At 46.7% G+C, this 16,134-nt stretch overlaps 1 protein-coding gene across 5 annotated transcripts in view; it reads left to right on the top strand.

Moving 5' to 3' along the window:
* The window catches only part of ATAT1 (alpha tubulin acetyltransferase 1), a 254,055-nt gene that overhangs the window by 96,467 nt on the left and 141,454 nt on the right, over positions 1-16,134 (top strand). For 4 of the 5 annotated variants that reach the window (XR_011283234.1, XM_069635326.1, XM_069635328.1 and 1 more), the window contains exons 3-4: positions 14,342-14,433; positions 14,871-14,931. The exons of the other annotated variant lie outside the window; for it this stretch is intronic. Coding sequence is in view for 3 of the 4 variants with exons in the window: in XM_069635326.1 (XP_069491427.1) it covers positions 14,342-14,433; positions 14,871-14,931 (153 nt within the window). In the remaining variant the exon portion in view is untranslated. The remainder of the gene's footprint in view (positions 1-14,341; positions 14,434-14,870; positions 14,932-16,134) is intronic. 5 annotated transcript variants of the gene reach the window in all.

Raw genomic sequence — 16,134 nt, forward strand, 5'->3', positions numbered from 1 at the left:
CCTCGTCCACGTCCTCTTGGGGCACCTGTTTGTCATGACTGTATAACTGAGTATAGTATGTAGTGAAGATGTCATTAATCGCGAGTTGCGATCTCAACGGGGCCCGTATTTGTTATAAAGTAACGTGGTCAGGGGTCTAGGGTGTTCTCGTTTTCAGAGCCACGCTAATAGTCTCCCAGGTTTGTCCCCCTCTGCAAGGCCCGAGTGGTTTGTGTGACATAGTCTAATTTGGACAGCCTCTCCCATGCCTCTAGGAAATGGGACCGGGTCTCCGCTAGTTTTTCCACAGTCGACCGCAGGCCTATGTGTCTGGCCTCCTGATTTTGGAATTCTTCCTCCATAGCCTCTAAGTCTTCCTGTAGTTTACAGAGAATGCCCCAGGCACTCACTGTAACTTCCCCCTAGTCACCGCCTTCATGGTTTCCCAAATGGTGCCCAACTCCATCACGCTCCCAACATTGTTCCAAAAAATCAGGGAATCTTGCAATGCTTTCCTGAAAGCTTTGTCAGTCAAAGAGCCAACAGGCATGCGCCACATCGAGATAAGGGATCTAGGACTCATGAGGTTCCATTCATTCACCAAGAGGAGTTGTCAGTTATCGAGCGGCCCATGTATTCAGCACTGCAGAGTTCAGCTACTTCTCCCAGCCCGGCAAACAAATAATCCATTCTGGTGTGTAGCTTTTGGAGAGATGAGTAGAAGGAATAACCTCTAGTGGTTGGGTGCAGTTCCCTCCAGAAGTCCACAAAATCTAGGTTGGTTATTGCTGTGTTCAGAACGATGTTAGCCGGGGATGGACCCCCATGGGGAGGGGAGGATTATCAAGTGCAGCGTCACTGACACATTTAAAATCTCCCCCATAGAAAATAACTTCGGCACTTAGACGCTACATAGTTGCATAATGCACGTACGTGGGAGGGGATATTGTGATTCGGAAAATTAGTTTACAATGCACATTTCTTTGTGTTCAAGGTAACCCTGCAAGATTAAGTACCACCCCTCACTGTCTCTTTCCACTTTTAGCAATTGGAAGGGTAGCGAACCATTGATCCCTGTAAACACTCCACTAGTGAATTTGGAGTATGTGGCGCCATAGCATGTTCCGCCCAAGTGATTCAAAACCTCCTCTTGTTCGTCAGCCAGCAGGGGGGTCTCCTCGATTAAAGCTATGTATATTCTTTTACGCTTTAGGTAAGATTTCACTCTGTTTCTGCAAAGGTAAGAACCCAATCCACGCACATTCCAGGTTAATATTCTAATGGGGCCCATGGTTGTGTAACGTAATAAGTAACCCAAACAGAGCTCAGGTGGCCCCTCTCCCAGCATGTCAAAACAATCACACGCAACACACCTCCCCGTAGCGTAATCATACCAGTATCATGGTTACACATGTGATTGCCATGGTTGCGAATAGTCCATAAATGTGCCTTTATTGCCCCCCCCCCCCCCCCCACCCGCTTTCCCAGAAGTAGCACTTTGTGAGCCTTAATGCATGGTCCAAACAAAAAATTAACAATAATAACAAAACTATGTAACACTGCCCAACAAAAACATATTGCTTAGGCATTCCCGTACATCCAAGGCCGAATTTGGCGACGGTGTGCCAGGTAGGGGAATCCAGCAACAGGCTGGCTCCCAGTATCAACTTAGAGCAGGCGGATAAGACCAACAGTGGGTAACTGGACATTGCCCCCACTGAAAGAAAAGGGCATCTTAAGCAGATTCAGGCCATTGTCAATGCAACATTGTTCAGGGGTTTTTAGAGTGTCATGCCAGGAAAAATGACCCATTGAATGGGATAAATAAAATGCAGTACTTGGATCCCCTGTTAGCCCACCATTTCACACAGAACCCCCCAGCATCTGCAAGGAGAGCACAAAGGCAAAAAGCCATCGGGTGGGAATTGGTCGAATCATGTATGTCCATCCACATTGTTTTCGCCGCAGGACTATCAAAAAAGTGTGATCTGCCGTTGTAAAGGATCTTTAGCCTAGCAGGATACATGAGCATATATTTGAGCCCCAGTGGTCCGACTCTCGCCTTGGCCGGCACAAACGAGTTTCTGGCCCACTGGGCTGCAGGCGTGTAATCCAGGTATATAGCGATCTTAGAGCTGTCTCTTAGTATCTCTCTCCATCCCTAGAATATTTCAGGATTACTTCTCTATCGTGGAAATTCAGGATTCTGGCTATAACCGGTCAGGGGTGGGATCCAGGCAGAGGTCTTTTTTGGAGTGATCAGTGAGCTCGTTCAACTGCAAAGGCTTGTGACGGCTTTCCAGGCCCAATCTCTTGTAGTAACACGTTTTCAATATATGAGGTCTGGTCCGGGCCCTCTGGATCCTCCGGAAGTCCCAGCACGCGTATATTATTTATGCGGGATCTGCCCTCAGCGTCGTCTGTGCATAGTTCCAATTTGGTATTTCTCATTTCCAGTTCTGTGACCCGCTCCACAAGATCTTTGGTGGTCTTTGCAGTCTCTTTTACCTGAGTTCTGACCCTCTCTGCCAGTTATCTGACGTCCTGCCCAAGAAGTTGACCATCTACTTTTTTAGTCTCCAGCGAGGACCGCAGGGCAGCTATTGCAGCAAGAATCCTGAGGAATCTTTTACAGGGGTGAGCGGCCCAGATTGTATGTTTTCCTCAGTCTGAGGGGGCATTGCAATGTTTACTTTGGCCAGCAAATGATTCCATGATGGTTGGCTTGCCCTTATTCTTGGTGGGTGACATTGTGGAAGACTGAGATGCGGACTAGCTGGGATGTGTAGTGCTACACTGCTTGGCCAGAGTATCTCCAGTTAATGAAGGATTGGGTAATTGGGGCTTGTCAGCGCAATACAGGTTAACTCACCTGTTGCAACTTCAGTGCAGGTTGTGTCCCCCACAGGTCAGGGAGATGGTAATACCAGGGTCTCCCAGACACAACCGCAAGAAGAGCTCTCTGATGCTGCAACACCAGATGAGAGAGAGAGAGACACACACACACACACACACACACACACACACACACACACACACACACACACACACACACACACACACACACACACACACACACACACACACACACACACACACACACACACACACACACACACACACACACACACACACACACACACACACACACACACACACACACACACACACACACACACACACACACACACACACACACACACACACACACACACACACACACACACACACCACCCCCCCCCCCCCCCCCCCCCCCCCCGTGTGGGCCCGATGCTAGCTCCCAGTAAGTCCCCTGCACTCATAGGATGTCCTCGCTAGGCAGTCAGGCCGTGTCCCAGCGCCACACAAAGAAAGCCCCAAGATCAGCATGTGTTCATCAAAAGACTGGGCCAATAACGCAGCCAGGCAAAGTTAGTGGGAGCTCCCAAGGAGGTAGCCAGTGCCAACACCTGCAGTTCTTCCAAACTGGTCCACATTCCTCAAAACATCTGCGGTTGGTGTCTCGCAGGCTCCACAGGGGACCAGATGATTCAGCCCCAGTGTGCATGCAGCAAGCGGCAATCACGCTCAGCACACAGGCATCTCTTCGGTTTTTCAGCTGCCACCCGCTCTCACCGCATGTCTTGGTTCCGTTGGAGGCAGGGTATACATTTAAGTCCATGTACTCGAAAGTGCTGCAGGGAAAGTCTTAAGGCTAGCCCAGCTGTCTACGCTAGTCGCCAGCCTCGTTTAGGTAATTTATCCGACACAGAAAAAAGTAAGTGAGAGATGACCTGCTTGCAATCGACGGCACAGCAAGCTGTGTTATACGCCACCAGAAAGCCTTCACAGAATCGCTGCAGCCGCCATCTTGGATTCCACGGGTCCAGAGTTACGGACCAAAGTTCCCATGTTCTTGGATCTGATTTCTGTCGGATAAGAGCAATATAAGCAGTCACTGATCTCACCTATAAGTAGATGTCAACAGATGCAAAGGAATACGGCTCCAGTCGTTGCAAGAAGGATGTGAGAAGGATCGCAGTGGGAGCTCCAGGCAGTCACAGCCTTACTGCATGAGCTCAGGCAACGCCCCCTTGTAGAGCCTATATAGATGACATTGTAATTCATAGCAACACATGGGAAGATCTCTTGTACCACCTCTATATAATCATGAGCGTATTAAGAAAAGCTGAGTTACCTACTAATGCAAGAAAGTGCAAATTGGCTCAATCAGTGGTAATAGTGTTTTATTTTGTGGGTAATGGCACCGCCCAACCACAACAGGAGAAGGTGTGGGCCATCCTGGAAACACCCCCACCCAAAACAAAGAAATATCTGAGGGCCTTTTTGGGATTAATTGGGTACAAGCACAGATTTATTCCAAATGTTTCTAGTAAAACATTGAGACTGACAGACAAGTTGAAATATGCTGAGCCCCAAAAGATCAGGTGGGAGGAAGTGGATGAAGTCTGTTATACAACCTTGAAACAGGCCTTATGCCAAAGCTCCATTTTAGGTGTAGCCGATTTCTCCAAATAATTATTTCTTCCGACGGATGCTTCTTTAACGGGTCTAAGAGCTGTTTTGTCACAAAATGATGAGTGTTTGTAACGTTCCATTTTGTACATCAGCAGAATGCTCTTCCCCCCCCAGAGAGAAAAACTATTCAGTCATTGAGCTAGAGGCACTGGCAATAAAATGGGCCATACTTCACCCAAAGTATTATATTTTAGGTCGCAAATTTCGCCAGATAACCGACCATTCTCCTTTAGATTGTATTAGTTAAAGGAAAGAGTCCAGTCCTTGGGTAATGCACTGGTTCTTGGACCTTCAACCATATTGCTTCACAGGGCAACACCAGAAAGGCAGAGAGCAAGGTAACGTCATGGACTTCCTCTCCTGGTTTCCCTGGGAAGCACCCCGGTCCAACCCGCATTGGGGAAGGATATGTGAGAAACTTGAAGGTATTCTCACTCCTTGACCCCTTGGATCCTCTGCGCAGGTGGCCAGGGAAAGTCCATTGCTATTGGATCCCAACCCTGGTGGGTGGGGGGTGGAGAAGCGCAGAAGGATCACCTAGGTGGAGGGTCTTTGGGGAGTGGGGTGTCCTTGGGCGAGACATGGCATCTCCTTTTTCCTAGTGACAACCAATCCAACCCTTCCCCCAACCTTTATGGGCTGTTATAAATCAGCTCCTCTCATTTCTCCCCCATTGACACTTGACAGTACATCGACGAAGAAGAGGCAACTTGGAGCAATGAAGACTATGCTCTTTTACCACTCTAGTACTGGGACGAGGAAGATGCCTGCTAAGAGTTGTGAAGGTCATGCATGTCCCTTTAATTGTTGTCGGGCAAGGCTGAATAATCCCCCACACCTGCTGCCTGTTAAAGGACTGCAGGTGTATAAATGAAAGCTCAATCCAGTGGCAGAGGGGAAAGACCGGAGAAGGACCAGGAGGCCGGTGCATGAAGCAGAGGACTCTCCAACATGGCGTGGGAGTGGGCGCTCACGGGAGTAGATTGGGCAAGGTGAAGGAAGCTGTGCTGGAAGACTGTCCCTTTCCTTCCTGTTCAACATGCTCATTCCTCTGTGGTGGAGGGCCACACCAGGAGTGTCTGAGGGGTAGGAACTGGAGCCCGGCACTGAAGGAAGAAGGCTGTGTGGGTTGCGCTGCATCACCAACATTCAAAGCAACCAGTGAGTTTCTGGTACTTGAGAAACCCGGTGCACGAGTGTGAACTAAAGCATTTCCTGAAATACTTTGTATCGGAGTGGTCGCATGTGGCAAGGAACACGTTTTCAAAAGTCTCAGAACGCTGAACAAATCAATTAAAGTGAAACTAACAGTTATATGTGTCAACTATTAAACAAAGGGGAATTCTTTTGCATCGGAGTGGTTGCTTGTGGTAAGAAACATATGTTGGAAGGTCTCTGCACATTGAATTATGCAGTTAAAGTGAATCAAACTATTATTCAACCATAACACAAAGGGGAAATGAACCCTAAGCTAAAGATTTAATCATTGTATACCGAATTGAATTAAAACTTTGCTACTAACCAGATGAAAGCCAAAAGTAGAGGAAACATAACTCCATACAAACCATGATACATTGAAGTACTAAAATGAATATAATTCCACACCAACCACAGTATGCTGAAATATAATATGATTTGAAAGGAACAGGGAACCAAAGGATACTGAAGTCTAATTTGCAGTGACAAATTTCAACATGTGTGAAATCTGGAAAATTATCCAAACTCTGTATTTGACAACATTAAACCGTGGAAGACAAGGACATTTGGTGTTTCCTTTTGAAGTGTGACACTTGGAGCTTGGGGAAGGGCACCCCGAGTCCTAACTTGCGGGAAGGAGACTCAAAGACCCGAAAAGACTATTGCATTCTAACTGTAAGAAAAGGACATTTTGAGACTTTACTTTGTTGAACTGTTTTCTACATGGAGAAGGGAGCTGAAAGAAAGCTGTGGACTGGAAGAATCTTAGGGCGTTGTGTTAACACTGGCTTTTTTTTTGGTTGTTGACATCCCTACACATTGTATGGTTATAGTTCTGAGGGCAAGCATAGGTTTTGGACACAGACAGATTCCTAAGTTAAACTCTCTGACTCAGACTTTTCTTAGTTTTATTTAGGTGGGGAAATCCCACCTTAGCATAGGGCAATTTAGGTATTTCTCCATCCTGACATTTAAGTTAATACTGATTATTTTGAATCGGGAATCTGTCTGTGTCCTTCATGATGCCGTCACACTACTTGTACCTTCGTTCGTGATGTAGCCCTACGCTCCATGAGATGAGGCATTCCATTGTTGCTTTTTATCTAACTTGTCCTGCATAATTGTTGTAGCCACCTACACCATGAGGTGAGGCCTTCCAATGTTGCTTTTTACCTAATGTGTCCTGCATAATTGTTGTAGCCCCCTGCTCCATGGGGTGAAGCATTCCAGTGTTGCTTTTTACCCAACTTGTCTTCCATAATATGTTGTAGCGCCCTACACCATGAGGTAAGGCATTCCAATGTGTTTTACCTAACTAGTCCTGCATACTTGATCCAGCCCCCCAGGGCGAGGCTTTCCCAAATGTGCACCGACTCCAATGTCTTTTCGAGCCTTGTGCTGCTTGAACCTGTTCACATGCACTTTTTACCCTTCTCCTCCCCCTTCTGATCATTACTCCTTCCTCCCCGTCCCCCTCTACCCTCTTTGTTACTGTCGTACATGCCCTGAATCATCTCATGACCTAGGACTGATATTTGTCTTCTTCCATGTCCACCCCCCCCACTTCCCCTCCTCCCCCGCTCCCCCCATTTCTGTTAAGGCAGTTGCATGATCCGAATGTCTCTAGACCTAGTAGGAGCGTTATTGCTAGACTTTTTGCGCCTATTCCCCCTTTACCTACACTTCCCCTCGTCTCCCCTCCCCTCCATTCTTGTTACAGGAGTTGCATGGTCCGAATGTCTCTAGACTTAGTAGGAACATTGTTTTGTTTTTTGCTTCCTTGTACTTCCCTCTCCCTTGTCTGGATGCGCCTTGAAACATCTTTTGGCTGAATAGGCGCATTATAAATAAACAATAAACAATAAATAAACCACTTTGTTTGTCCTAATCCCTATCCTTCTCGACAACCACCCTATCACTTTAACACTTACCCAAACCATTACTCTATTACCCATAGCCTATCCTATCCTATCCTATCACCCTGACACTCAAGAACCACTAACCAAACCCTGACATCACAAGCCCTTCCACAACCACCCTGACTCTAGCCCACTAAATGCCCCTTAACCCTAACACGTAGCCTAGCAGCACTGCCTTTTTGGCTACTTTTCACTGCAGAGGGTTTTTTCACCACACTTTTTTAACTGGCTACATTTTTGTTGGCAACATTTTCGCTGGATACCGAAAAATTATTTCAAGAAGTGGTGCCTTCCAGTCAACCCGGTTTCACTCGGTTTTTACCTTTTACGCTCTTGTACTCCTCGCCCTGATGTTATTTCCTTTCTTTCCCTTCCTCCTACTCTTCACCTTTCTCTTCTTCCCATTCTCCCTCTCTGTTCCTCCAATGTTTTTATCTCTCTCCTCTACTTCTTACTTTTACTTTTCATTCTACTCTGACCGCTTTGGGGAAGCGGGTGGCAGTACCCACTATTAAGAGTATATATTTCCTTGCTTGGATGATTCCAAAGGGCCATCGATATCAGTTATGGTTCCCAAAAATTGTATATATATTTTGGGTAAGGGTTGGGTTAGGACTAGCAGTGGTCTTCTGGCTGATCTAGCATGATGTGACCTACCATTTGATACAGGCTAATAAAACCGAGAGAACATATGGTCCTGGGTTTTCAAGACCCCTTGGTGTCCCGCTGCTAGATGGAGTGTGCTATCTCCATGACCTCCTTCTGGAAACCGTAGTGGTGATCTTTGCTTCCCATCTCGTTTAACATTGTTTTTGCCCTATACGAATGTCTCTTTCAACAAAATAGGGCCCCTTAAGTTTTAGAGAAGACCTGCTGGAAGGCATCCATCAAGGCTGGGTCATTTATCAGTTCTCTGGCAAAACGGGGAGGGGGGGGGTCTCAGATATACTCCGATCCAGCCCAGCTGGGAGAGTCCTGGATGGTAGATGGTAGGGTCTCTTCTACTGATGTGGAGCCAAAGCCTGCTTTGCAATTTGTTGTTGGGTCTTGGGATGACTTCCTCTATCTTGGGACTAAAAACCACCTTACATATTAACTAGGCTATAGGGTTGCTGCTCTGGTGACAGTCGTCTTACCCCTCATTAGCTAGGAAGGATTGCAATTTTCAATTATAATCTGTGACAAGGCCAGTAAACCAACCTTGCCTCGGGGAATGCACGCCCCTCTCAGCCAGAGGTTGGAGGCCTACCAGGGAGCCTTCAAGTGCCAGCCTTACCCCGAGGATTGACATTGGCAGCAGGGAGGGCCCCAATTTGTGTCCTCCCAGAATGTTTGCATGCAAACCCCTGTCTCGCTGCCTCGATGTATAGATACTTGCCAGTATTTCCTGTTTTCAGATACTGACAGACTGAGAATGAGGAGAATGGAGAAGAGGCAATCAAAAGATCAAAATTAAACTATCACACTATGAACGTCGGAACAAAATCTCCCAGCAGTGCACCGGAGACCCGACCATGACAGCCTGGTGAGAAAAAGAGAGACTCGATGAATCTGTGAACTGCTACAACATGGAACCCCACCACACGGCACAGCTGGAGTCAGCTGGCAACACAGGCTTTGAAATCAGTGATCTCCTAGACCCCCAGGGATTATGAGGGGAAAGGGGACTGCTCCTAATACCATAAAGGTCCCAGGAAAAGGACTCACAAACTGTACAATTGACACCACCTTATCCATTAAGCTGCAAGCCCACATGGAGAAAGGGGGAGGAGTGGTTGTTTTCAGGGTGAGGTGGAGGATAACCAAGAGAAGGAAGGGAGATGGGGGGGCGTGGCCTGTAGAGAAGATTGTTGGAACATGTGAGCTATTGGCTTTGCAGTGAGAAGTGGTTCTGCAGTTTGAGTGGCGAGTGAGTAAAAGAAGATGGTATAAGGAGTGAATGTGAAGTGACTGGCACAAAGTGCAAGAAAGGTATTTGTGCTGTCTGGAGGGAGGTGTGTATAAGTGGAAGGATGAGAGGAGTAGCGGGCGGAGGTGTGCTGTAGTAGTGGGAGGAGGGATGTAGAAAGTCGAGGCACGTGGTAGTAAGAGGCAGGGTGTAGGAGTGTAGTAGTAGAAATTAGGAGTAGTGCTGTGGAGTGGTTACATCAAAGAGTGGAGGCAAAGAGTAGAGAAGTAAAACATTGTAGGGATACAGGATGGGTAGGAGGAGTTAGAGGGAGTAGCAGTAAAAGTAGAAGAGAAAAGGTGAGTGAGCGTGACTGAACTAGCTCTTACAGAGTAAGTGCAAGGATCTCTCCCAATTCCTTTAGAACACTAATCTTTAGTTAGGGTAGAGAGAGTTGGGGAGGCCCTGAGCGAGCCTTGGAGAGATGAGGCCAAGAGCCTTTAGGTCAACACCGCAGCTCAGTTCTAGCTTTGGCATAGTTTTAGAGTAACAGTCGGTGAACTAACCTGGGCTTAAGGACGCCTGAGCAATGCAGGAGTGGAAAGAGACGACAGCAAGGGGGGTGGCCGTAGGCCGTGCAAAACTATAATTAAAAACCCTTGAACTGTCTTTGGGACCTCAGTGGTTTCTGTGACAATCATTATAAATAACTCCAGTGTTTATATCCTACAAATGGAGTAGCACTAAAATGGATTTTGGGACTATCCTTCCATATGTTATTGGGTGTAATAGGACCTGCAGTCCGGTCTTGCGGTTAATCTTTTCATGCCTGCCGGTATGGTATCTATGAAAATAATTGAGGCCAGCAGAGCCCGAGTGGCTTGGCACTCTGGGAGCTTCGGTAAATTCTCAGGATTGAGCTTTGGCGTCTAAAGGCAGGACCCTTGTTGGACAAAGGACTTCCAGCTCCAGTAAGGCCCCTGTACCTGGTGGAGAGCAGCATAGCTGTTAGGATCAAGTCCCTCAACTAAGTTGCACAGCAAGTTGGTCAGCAAAGGAGGGCATACACTATCCAGGCTCAGATGTGCCCACCGAATCATGCCGCCTCTGGTCTAAAGAGAGGGGAGATCTTTGCCCCACTGTAGCATCAGCTTCCAGTGTGTATCTGTGGCCACTTGTGCTTCGGTTTCCAAGTTCCAGTGGTCAAGATTAGGAATGGCTCTAGGTCCCCTCCCAATATACAGAAAACACAGCCCCCTATCAGATGACCTGGACTATTGTAGCATTCAAAGGCTAGTCAATCATAGACAACCTAGTTGACCTGCGAGGGCTTACCACACTTTGGTCTAGCCAAACTCTCTGGGTTGCGTAGGTTCAACAGTAAGGCTTAGTCTTAGCAGATCAAGGGGTTGGTGGCATGTACAGCTGACATCAATTAAAGTTGACATGTAATTAAATGTCTGCTCGTCTGTATGAAATATAATATTTAAAAGCACACAGAAATTAAAAGCTTGGCAGACTACACACTTGTTCAGCACAGTATACTGTGAGGTTGGCATGGCAAAAGTAACAGTTTGAAAACATTGATTTAGAAACATTGTTGGGTTGGTGTAGTACCTAACTGACCCTAACTCTAAAGGGGTTGTTCCCTCAACTGATGTTTCTAAGGGCTGTCGATGTCGGTAAGTCCAAAACCAAAGTATGTCTGTGTCTAAACCTATGCTTGCCCTCAATCTTAGAAATTTGATCTGGGTTTTCTTAAAGAAAAATGTGTGGCTCAAAAAAAAGAAATGTAAACCAAGACTGGTTTCAGGTGGCCACGTAGCCTTGCCATGAGGCGCAATTCTGCCAGTTTCAAAACTAGTTTAACACAAAAGGGTTTCCCTCGGAACCCTCCATGTAGGGCTCTTGCAGCAAGTCAATAAAAAGGTCATTATCTTATTTCTGGCACCTTTTCCTCTGTTGCCCTTTCCACTTGGTTCTGGTTTCACTTTCACCTTTCTTTCCTTTCACTGTGTTGGGTAAAACTTCACCTACTGCTATTTAACCTCTATATTTGTGAACTGCCCAACTTTTTGCTTTTGTTTCAGCCTCCTGACCTGACTTTCTGCCAGTGAAGCGCAGCCTTCAGCAGCATTACCCTGGGCTTTCGCTCATCGTTATGGGGAACGTTCTGACAGCCAGTACTGGGAAACATTGTTTCCCTTAGTCTTATGACTTTGTTGCCACTTTTGGTAACTGTATTTCAATGCACAAAGTACATTGCAGTACCGCACACTGGGGTGCTTGCGTTTTTCGGGCCCTAGACATACCGTAAGGAATTTTTGGTAATTGGACAATGTGCTTAGGAGTAGACTGGTGGCAGCAGAAGAGTTTTTATGTATTTTTATTAACATTTACTGAGCCATAATGCGCTTACCCCGTGTGGCTCATGACTGTGGCTAATGGCTAGTGTCCGTCATAGCCATGCCACAAGGTCTTTTGTCTTCTCCTTTAGCCATTTTGTCCATTGGCTTTCCCCTTGCTCTTTGTGACCCGGGGAGTCATTATTTGGGCATGCATTCTCCTGCGAAAGCCAGTGCTTTTAGCGGACCAATGCATGTCACATGGGTGGGTGTCCAGGAAATGGGATGGGACTGTCTGGAGCCCAACCCACACTGCTGGTGGCAGAATGTCTGGTGTGCCCGTGTACGTGAGAGCCGCAGTGGTCCCTGATTGGACTACTGTTGGCAGGCATGAGATGGCAAATCTCCTCTTTGGCCAGCCGGGTACGAGCCTGTCCTGGACTTGAAGGATATGAGTAGGGGCTCTGAGTGCAGACCCGCAGATCACCCATCAGTCTGAAGCGACCTATACATAGAGTCAAGTATCCAGAAAAGCAAAGCAGATCCAAGGACTGCCCGGATCCGTGCAGAGAAGGATTGGCACCCTGAGCCTGCTGTTTTCCCGGTAGAGCCCTGCTTTGCATTCAATCTCCGAAGACCTGCAAAGGTGCTTCACCCCTTTTGAGTAGTGGGACCAATCCCTCTTAGTGCCCTACAAACGAGCCTTCTCAGGAGTGTGCCTTGGCCCTCCGGAGGACTGACCAGCTTGTATCTTGGCACCCGTGCTGGAGCGTTGCTACATCAAGTTTTGGCTCGAGCTTTGGGAGGACCCTAGTTCACAATGCAAAGCCTCTTCTTTCTGGCGAATTTCACACCTTTCTTCAAGTGTCCTGAGACCAGCTGCTTCAGTGTTTTCTTTGCCCTGCATTCATGAAGAGAGATCCAGCTCCAGTTGTAAACTGCATCCGCAACCGCAGCGCATGTGCACTTTGAAGCGTAACCCAGTAGGGGATTTCGTAGTCCAGGCGACCTTCTTCAAACATGCCAAGTTTGGAACCGGAGTGAGCTAAGGGCGGTGCATAATACTACTTGCTGGTGGCCCCTAGTTCATCCATCCTGTTTTTACGCTCAAAGGATCCCTTGTGGTCCTTGCCTTGCCTTGGGTAGCTCTTGCTTACTTTATTCGTCTGAAAGTTGGGGACAGCTTTGTTCTCCGTAGCAGACCCGCCTCCAACTCTTGGAACTGAATTTCTCGCACTCCAGTGTCCTCGTCTAACTTTTTCTTCCGATTGAAGTTTGTCCTTTTTGTGAGCTTTACGCATCGACAAGCACTTTTACGCACAAACATAACATTGAGCACGAGGCTCCAATCTTCGTAGGGCTGGACTTCTTAAATCAGGGATACTCATTTCTGGAGTTGGCCATTGTGATAAGGTTTGTTTGCTCTTCCTTCCTCGCAGGTTTTGGTGGGAATCTGCACTTCACATTGTCCAAAAAACTACCTGTACATATATTTTACCTAGTGTGTGTTTAAGTAGTAGTATTACTGTGTTTTTCATTATTCACTTGTGTTTGTTCTGGGCCTAATACATTGTGTATTTTTGATATACTACTGTTGTGAGAAACTCATAGTGATAAGAAGTAAGACCGAGACAAGTGATGCAGGTGGAAGTTGATGCAGTATTGTAAAATGACGCTTACAAGTGGGATACAAGAAGCAATATTACAGGAACATCTTGACAAACTTACATTGCTGAAGCAAGTGTGGTATGAACTGGTGTAGAAGTTTTTAATATTTTCAAACAAATGCGTTTTTGCAGAATAAATCTGACGAAGACAATTTTTGTTAATCGTGATGAATTAGAATTGTTCTTGGTTTATGCGAAGAAGGTTGTTTGAGTTCCTGGAAGCCATGTTGAACAATTCCGAAGTATTGGAACTGTTGTTGCCAAGTTGGAATCAACAAGAACTGTGTTGGATCTTTGATATAAGACAGGATTTCCTTATTCTTTTGGAACTGTTGAACAACATCCTGCTTGAATCTGGGGAAGGGGAATTCCCCCAGAATAGTATGAGAAACATGCATCATATTGTGAATTCAATTATTATATTTGCTTGTGAAACTGCCCTGTAATTACCTTGTTGAGTTATTGTATGTATAAGTGTGAGGGAAAGAAATCTGTTGTTGCAGTGTTTCCTTTAGTTTATTTTAGGCAAGGAAATCCTAGTCAGGGTGTAGGAATTGTGAGGCGTTTATCCAACCGTTTGAGTTAATAAAATGTCATCTTTTGAAAAACCTTCCCAAACGTGTCCGCCTCACATTTCTGACCCCACACAATACTCAGTGACTAAGTGCTCCTGCTGCTTCCCACACACCAGCTAAGTCGAAATAATTCAGCTCATTCTCCACGGTGGAGCAACAGCACCCACAGGGGAGAAAGACAAATGCTTCACTGACATTTACATTTATTTATTTCATGTTGCTTGAAGACTAATCTTTTTCATTTTGTTTCTAGGCACAGCATTTGCCAGCTCCCATTACCAGCAGTGCCAAAATGCAATCCAGCAAGCACCACCTCTACGTTCTGAAGGACTGCACTCCTAAGAAGTGAGACACCACTCTGCCAAGTGATCTGTAAACACTTGTCCTTTCCCCGCCCAGTGCTGTGAACATCCTCTCCACTCCCAATCCATGTGTAAACCCATGTTTACTGCCCCAGTGGAGGCCACTTCTGCTTCCATCCCTTTGGAGTCCCAAGCTCCATCCCTTCCTTGTCACCCGGTTCAATCTTCCCTCCCTGGGAAACTCTTACTCTTTCTGTACAGAGCCCCCTGCTCCTCCCGTGCCGAGGGCCCCCTGCTCCTCCCGTGCCGAGGGCCCCCTGCTCCTCCCGTGCCGAGGGCCCCCTGCTCCTCCCGTGCCGAGGGCCCCCTGCTAATCCTATGCAAAAACCCCCACTTGTTCCTTTCCTGTCACCTTAGACGCCTCTGCTCAGACTTTCCCTACCCCTGTCTTCCTTCTCAGTTTGCTTTCTTGTCTTGCAGTTCTGGGAAGGGAACAGTGATCGGCTTCCTGAAGGTCGGGTACAAGAAACTCTTTGTGCTGGTGAGTTGGAAGACACATGCATGCTGTGTGCCCTTGTAGTCAACACATCTGATGAGAGCCTAGCCACAGTAAGATGTCAGAACAAGGCCAGCAGGCAGTCGTCTAGTTCACTATTCCAAAAACACCCAAAATATATAAATTATACTGAAAATGAGCATCTTTGAATGCTGCAGCGATGAATCCGGATGCAGGGAATGTGGGCATTATCTGCTCGGCTGTCGCAGCCTCCCTAGCGGGCCACTATTCCGTCACTCGCCCGACTTCTACCGCATGCTCCATTATCTCTACCACTGATTCCTCTCAGCTTCCTCTCTCAAGCTAAAGACCAACCTCAAACATCCCATAGCCGGCAAAACTATTAGAAACCTACGTCTTTGAACAACTACTGGAGCACGCTGAAAATAACCATCCACTGGACCAGGCACAAGTTGGTTTCAGACCCTTGAAAGGAACGGAAACGACACTAGTCTCAATATGGCACGATCTAAAGATGAAAGCAGGCTCCAACACCAAATCAGCACTGATATTACTGGATCTCTCAGCTGCTTTTGACACAGTCAACCACAACATCCTAATAAAAAGACTGGAAGAAATAGTGCTCATTGACACAGCTCTGCTCTGGATCAAGTCCTTCCTCTCGGAAAGAACTGAAAAAGTTTGGTTAATACATTTCAAATGCGCACCACGGGACCCCACCTGCGGAGTACCCGAAGGCTCATCGCTTTTACCGCCACTCTTCAACATCTACATATCGCTAATCAACCTCATAAAAAAAACAGATTAACTTGCTTCAACTATGCAGTTACACAAATCGTCTTCAAATACAGCAACGTACAAGAAGAGAACCACCCCTAATAGTGTCTCAAGGAGCTGTACCAAGGGATGAACGTCGAAGTCTTAATCAACCCAGACAAAACAGAAATCATGATTACACCTGAAGACAGGAAACAATCTGCGGATCCCGTGGCCCATAGAACCAGGAAACCCACCAACACCATCTGCAGCTGTAAGCAACCTTGGAATCATTATGGACAAAGAGTGAACACTAGAAAAATAATTATACCAATCTTTTTAATTCATGTACAAAACACTGACCATCATATCCCTCATGTACAGGATAGATTATCCTAACAGCATATACCTTGGACTACCTACTAAGAAACTGCAACGAATGCAAAACGCGGCAGCCAGACTTCTCCTCTC

The sequence above is a fragment of the Ambystoma mexicanum genome, chromosome 13 (genome assembly GCF_040938575.1).
Source record: "Ambystoma mexicanum isolate Mex_15411 chromosome 13, UKY_AmexF1_1, whole genome shotgun sequence".
Lineage (NCBI taxonomy): Eukaryota > Metazoa > Chordata > Amphibia > Caudata > Ambystomatidae > Ambystoma > Ambystoma mexicanum.